The sequence below is a fragment of the Saccostrea cucullata genome, unplaced genomic scaffold (genome assembly GCF_032062105.1).
Source record: "Saccostrea cucullata isolate Sc308-1 unplaced genomic scaffold, CSIRO_AGI_Scuc_v1 ctg15705, whole genome shotgun sequence".
Lineage (NCBI taxonomy): Eukaryota > Metazoa > Mollusca > Bivalvia > Ostreida > Ostreidae > Saccostrea > Saccostrea cuccullata.
This window is the reverse complement of record NW_026923554.1, coordinates 14,724-21,678: the sequence shown is the minus strand read 5'-3', so window position 1 is coordinate 21,678 and position 6,955 is coordinate 14,724. Positions and strand designations below refer to the sequence as shown.

Genomic DNA, 6,955 nt, shown 5'->3' with positions numbered 1-6,955 from the left:
AAATGAAGTTTGTTTTTGGGGGGTGGGGGTTAATAATGGAATCACCATGTCCATCTGTCTGTTGATCTATCGGTAGACAATATTTTCACAGACCATTTCTCGGAAACTATTGTAAGGATTTGTCTGATAACTTTTACACTTATTATTTACCGTATGAAGGTGTGCACCTGATATTTTTATTATGATTGGATGATTTTTCTCCATTTTACAGTTGTTTTTGCATTGAATAATCAAATTGAGATGACTAATCATAATAATTTGACCAGTTATATAATGATGTGAAATATCATAATGAGGAGACTAGTAATTAGGAGACTAGTTTTAGTGAAGTGACTAATCATTATGAGGTGACTTGTCACAATGAGGTGACTAATCTTAATGAGGTGACTAGTTATATAATGAGGCAACTAGAGTATACCTGGGCTATTATAGAGCCATATCAGTCCACACTATAAATGACCTAAATCCTCCTCAAGTTGAAGAAACAAGAATATCAACAGTCTCGTTTAAAGTCATCATTTCGTAAGTTCTATGGTCGATACAATGACCTTGTCAGCAAATACGATTTATCATTGAGTCAAATGCTGACTGACGTTTTTCATACCAATTGTTAGTCCATTATTTAAACACTGAATTGACGACGGATTTTTTCCGTTATTTTCTGATCATGACAACGAGCACACGGCGGGTGTGACCGATCGGCAGGGGATGCTCACTCCTCCATGGCACCTGATCCAACCTCTGATGTTTCGGAGGTCCGTGTTTGCTCTGCTCTTATTTTGTATATTGTTTAATGGACTTTGAGATTGAATACTGTTCTTTATCTCTATATCCTTCTTACTACTTACTGTATTGTTTATAATTTGAAGTATTTTACAGAAGCTACCATATCTATACAATACTTAACCAAACTTATATATATTACTTACTTAGTCCTCTTCATGCTTTGCGAACATAATGTCTGCACCTAGGACCTCCATCTCTGTCTGTCTGCTGACATTGACTGTACCAAACCCATCCCTGATCTTTCATTTCTTTTTCAACTGACTGTGCCATGTCTCCTTTGGTCGCCCTCTGTTTCCTCTTTCCTGGTGGACTCCATCTTAAGTCTACCCTTGGTATATCTGAAGGTTTTATTCTCATCACATGGTCGATCCATTTCCATTGTCTCTATTTAACCTGGTCAGATATAGCAGCTGTGTGCGTTCTTCTGATCTTCTTTGGCCAGAATATATTGAGTATTCTACTTCTTGTTTGGATTCAGGTATCTAGTTTTTGAGTGATGTTGTTTGTCACCTTCCATGACTCAGATCCATAAAGGAACACTTCAATGAGATTTGTTTTGAATATCCTTTTTTTTTTGGTCTTGGTTCTGATAATTGAAGATTTCCAGATGTTGCTTAGGTTGGCAAAGGTAGCATGGGCTTTTGCAATTTTCAACGTCCATGGTGGAATCTCCATTGGGTGTGATCTTACTGCCAAGGCTTATAAAATTGTCTACTTTTCCAAATATATTGTTGTTTGCTGTAACTTCCTTTTCTATCTTTGTATTTAACTTCATAGGTACGGTTTCCTTTATAATTCTGCACGGCGTTTTGAGGAAAAATTAATTTGAAGTTTCAACAATTTTTCCTTTATGAAATTATAGACTAACAAGAAGGTTATTTAAAAACAATGTTCAAATGAACTTATCTTTGCGCATGCGTAAGTTACAATGAATCAAAGTAAGGGCGATAACCCTTTTTTCGTATTTTTCAGTGTCCTTGTACATATATATTAGATAAATTCAATATCTCTGCCATCGTCGCCCGGAACTATTTTTGGTATATTGAAAGATTATTATAAAATGCATAATTTCTAAAAGTTTCATTCCGGGCGACATTGGCAGAAGGGTTGAAATATTAATGAGATCATTTTTTAACTACGGTCGTGCCGTGTTAAAACCACCGCGCATATTCAGTTCATTGAAGAGGAGACGACGATAACCAAGGCTACCATTTAATTATAAACATCTTTTTTAGTTTATTTCATAATATTAGAATGCTTTGATTTGTTACAATTTCTTATTTTTAAAAATCCGGATAAATTTGATCCATAAGTACGGAACGCTGACATTTTGGTTGTTATGGTTAGTGTAAACAGAGCAGTGTAAAGATAGGGCCAACGTTTAACAGATTCTTCCTGCATAATCCTGGGAACCAGGTAAGCCAATTAAGAAACATACAAATCAATAGAAAATCATTATATATTACGAAGCATTCAAAAAAAATTTCACATACTTAGACGTTTAAACAAAGGTAGTAAAGAGTGCAGTCACCTATGCAAGCTATGCAGCTTGCAAGTTGCAGACGACGCTGTGCCGTGTGCGTTAGATCTGCAGTATGCTTGATATTTTTGTGTATGTTTTGTGTATGATTAAAGGAATCCTTGAAAATTGCAAGAGCATGATAAAATGAACATGTATTTCAGCTTAAAGTGCTTGCAAGATGCTTATAGCTAGTTTTAAGACGGGACTGTTCCACCCTAGCTTTCAGTATAGATCATCTATTCATGTATATGACGCCTGTGGCTAAGATCTATCTTTTTATTATAATTATAGCAATGCAATTCCTGCATCTGCATTTTTATGGTGTTACATTTCTTGTGTATTGAAAACGTAAAACCATAATAGGCGAGGACGATACAGTTTTACCGTGATATGTTGTAAATAAAAACATCCACTCTACACTAAATGTCAAGAAGGGGAATTCCAATTTTAGGAAGGTACAGGGTAACTCAAAATTTTTGCCGATTTTATACAACAAGCATGAATTCTCTTTCTCTGGGAAATATGAATTTATATTTTCTTATTTATTTATTTTTTTTGTATATATGGTTTGGTTTGGGGCCTAAGTATAAATAAAATATAATATACTGAAATATTGAAATTAAAATGTATAATACTATTCTTTAAAAGAGGCAATGATCTGCATGAATTCAATTGAAATTATCAACTAGTATTTGATTGATCATATGACAGACTTTTACCATAGGCAAATGCAAATTCGGGGGATATAGTGAGGAGGGGGGGTCAACACACTATAAAATAAGTAAATAAATAGGTAAACCAAGAAAAAAATAAAAATGCATACCAGCTTTTTTCCATTTGTTGGGTCTTACATCGGATTTGCGTTGGGGATTGAGGCCAGGTGAATCAATATAAATTCAAATAAATAGACTCGATAAAAATTTAATAACAATAAAAAAAAATAATAATGAAACCTTACCATGCTAACCCAGAAAAAATTCTTAATTAAAAAGAGTGTGTTAAGCTGAAAAGTGTTAAAATGGGGTCGATTTTCTTTGATAAACCATATTTATTTTCAGGCTTATAATTGTTCTCTTAATTGTCTGATCATTACAAATGAGGGTACATGTAATAGCTAAAATTCAGCTTATTGTGTATGTCTGTAAATCATGATGTATTACGATCATTTTCAAAATTTAATCGATGAAGATGACCATGATGACGTGGACCTTTTGACTTATTGATTTAATTATTTTTTAAAAGGATGGATGAGAGACGATATAAGTGTGCTCTGTGCAACAAGAAGATCCCCCAGGATGAACGACGGCCAGCTACTTTATTTCTTTCTGTTTTACAGAAACATTTTTCTGTAAATGTGGAAGACTCCGACGTATTGTGTAATAAGTGTCGTCATAAGTGTAGGAAAAAGAATAAATCTTTTGCCACTGGACTCACATTATCAAGGCCAGCTCCCCAGGAGGAAAAAGAGGATCCAACTTACGCATCACCAAATCCAAAGAAAACCAGACTCTCATTTCATAGTCCTCCTTCCGTTCCCCTGCCAATTCCATCAACAACCCAAAGCCATGGTTACTGCCTTGTTTGCAAGAAACCGGGACCCAAACTTGTTACAGTTTCCCATCATGTTCGTATGTTTGTATTCATCAGTCGAGGGATAATTATCCCGTCTGGTGCAAGGTGTTGTACTCGACATTTGGAAAATGGGAAAATGACTGATGAAGCTATGGAGCAGATTAAGACGAGTGAGAGCACGACACTGAACAAAACTTCCATCACCAATCTAATCAAGGTATCATTTCTTATTTCCAACTTGGTCATACACAATATATTATACCGGATATATTGGATTACTAATAACATTAATGATGACAATAAAGCATTTATGATGAAAATATTTTAAAATATTTTAGGAATTGCGAGATAAAGCGTTTCAGCAATCGAGGCTTGACTTTGATGATGAAGGCAGCCTAGACGACAGTGACTATCAAGTGCTGACAGGATTTTCTCGTCTTGAATTTCATGACATTGTCTCAACAATTACCAGTATCAACTCCTCCAAAAATCGAAGCAAGAGGACTTGTGTAGCCATCCTGTTGATGAAACTGAGATCAGCCCTTTCAAACAAAATGCTTGCCGTTTTATTTGGCATGACTAAGTTTCAAGTAAGACTTTTAAGTAATGTTATAAAAATTGTATACAAGTAAACATTGTATATACATGTATGTACATGTATATTTATGTATATTTCTATCTCACATTTTGAAACAGGACATCTTTTACATGTATCTACTAGTATTTTTTTAACTTAGAAGTATCTCATTTTTCAGGTTCGACGAGCTATTGCATCTGCCAGAGCAGCGCTTATGAAAGACTTCGTGCCATCCAATCTTGGATTTCAGCATGTTACACGTGAAGAAGTCATTCACAACCACACTCGTGAGCTAGCTAGGGATCTTTTGACCCACGACATCACGACAAACCCTGCAATCTTGGTTTTGGATGGAACGTACGTCTACATACAGAAAAGTTCGAATTTTGCTTTTGCCCGACGATCATACAGTTTATACAAACATAGGCCCCTGGTTAAACCAATGATCGTGGTAACAACGAGTGGATACATTGTATCGGTTCTTGGGCCCTATCTGGCTGACACAAAGAATAATGACGCCAACATCCTAAAACACATGATTTATAGTAATGCTGAGGAGATAAGGAGCTGGATTCAGGAAGATGATGTCTTTGTTGTCGACCGTGGTTTCAGGGACGCCCAGGATTTGTTGGAAGACATTGGAATCAGGATGGAGATGCCTGCTTTCATGAAAAGGGGATCCAAGCAGCTCTCCACATCTGATTCTAACTTGTCTCGAGTCGTGACAAAGGTATTATAGTATTTTCTTTTAATGTAAATATATTTACATTGTATTTAGAGTCATATTTTTACCAATTAGCTATAACATAATTATTACTTTGCATATGAAATACAATAATATTATTATAGATTGAGCAGAAATAGAAGAAAACTGTTGTACGTTTTATTAAGCATTCTATTTTTTTATTTTTCAGGTTCGTTGGATTGTAGAAGCAACAAATGGGCGACTGAAACAGTGGCAGTATTTAGCTAAAACGTTACCAAACTCGCAAATCCCATTTATTGGTGACTATGTGAGAATTGTGGCGGCACTGTGCAATAAGTACAGGCCACCACTTAGTGTGTCATCCGATGAGGACAAACAACTTGCTGCAAAAATGCTTCACCTTTCAGAAAGAATCAACACATTACAGGTAAATATATATTTTCGTAGTTTTAAAATGATGCATATGTGGCATGTTCATTGTTGTCTTTAGGTCAAGGACAAAAATTACTCTGAACTAAACATTAAAATAGTTATGTCTAGTTGATGAAATAAAAAAAGAGTTGAATGTTTCTATTTCCTATTACTCTGAATTAGTAAAAGACTTTAACTTGCACAATAACCTTTTTGCATTTACAGGAACGCGTGGAAACTGAGGGACTTGACAGAAGAGGGCTGCGTTGGACTAAAGTTGATGCAGAGAATGTTGCCCCAGATTTCCCATGCTATGAAGAGACTGAATTGCGCCAACTTACTCTTGGAGTATATCAACTTCGCATGGCCCATTCCTATGCTAAAGAGCACATTGATGAAGATGGTGGATTTGAAATCTGCATTAGTGATGACATTCCTGGGTTGGTTAGTGCTAAGATTCAAAGCAGACATATAGCTGCTAAACAGTACAGATGCTGGGTTAGTTTCAGTGATGGAGTGGTGGATGGGTGGTACTGCAAATGTAAAGCTGGGACTAGAGTCGTTGGAATGTGTGGTCATGTAACCAGTGTTGTATGGTACCTCTCTTTCGGGCGTCATCAGGAGTTGGTGAAAGGGGTTCGTAACTGGACTACAACACTGGAGGACGCCTCTGACATCCAGGATATTATAGATGAATCGGATAGTGATGGTGATGACAATGGTTTGGAAGAGTGATAGAAAACAAGGAAGCATTACAGATAGAAAGAGATCAGTTACACGAAACTGTACAGTTATGCCTGAGCTCGAAAGAGACAGACTTCTTTATATCTACAATTACATTTCATTCTTGCATAATGATACAATGTTGTTTCTCAGTTTGTTGATACTTCCTCATCGAGTCACTTTGTTAACTTACATGTATTACCAAGCAGCTAAAGTGAATAATTATTTTTTAAATGATTATCATTCTGAAAGATGAAATTGACAAATGAATTGTGAATATACTATTTCTATATTTGTCAAAAAATTATTTATGTGTTTTACATCAGCCATAAAACAATATTCCTACAAGTATATGGTTTACTATACTAGTGTACGTGTTCATTAACAATAAAATAATTTTGAGTTACCCTTGCAATGACTTACTAAAATATAAATGAAAACAAGATGTGTTTGTAAAACACTATGCGACCAGCATCAACAAAGTTCGAAAAAGTTATTTTTTAACATACAGGTCACAGTTAAGGTCATTCACATTTGAAAGAACTTAATCAGTTGAGTATGCATACCAAATATGAAGTCTCTATCTTCTATGGTTAAAAAAATATGGCAAACGTCAAAAAAGCTATTTTTAGCACATAGTTGAATAGGTCACAGTCTA

At 35.4% G+C, this 6,955-nt stretch overlaps 1 protein-coding gene across 1 annotated transcript; it reads left to right on the top strand.

Annotated features, from left to right (window-relative positions):
• Positions 1-1,942: 1,942 nt before the first annotated feature.
• On the top strand, positions 1,943-6,501 carry LOC134264296 (uncharacterized). Its single transcript, XM_062746598.1, has 6 exons — positions 1,943-2,202; positions 3,551-4,097; positions 4,219-4,470; positions 4,636-5,187; positions 5,372-5,590; positions 5,800-6,501. The coding sequence occupies exons 2-6, from the start codon at positions 3,552-3,554 to the stop codon at positions 6,307-6,309; spliced, it is 2,079 nt and encodes a 692-aa protein (XP_062602582.1). The 5' UTR covers positions 1,943-2,202; position 3,551; the 3' UTR covers positions 6,310-6,501.
• The last annotated feature ends 454 nt before the right edge of the window (positions 6,502-6,955 follow it).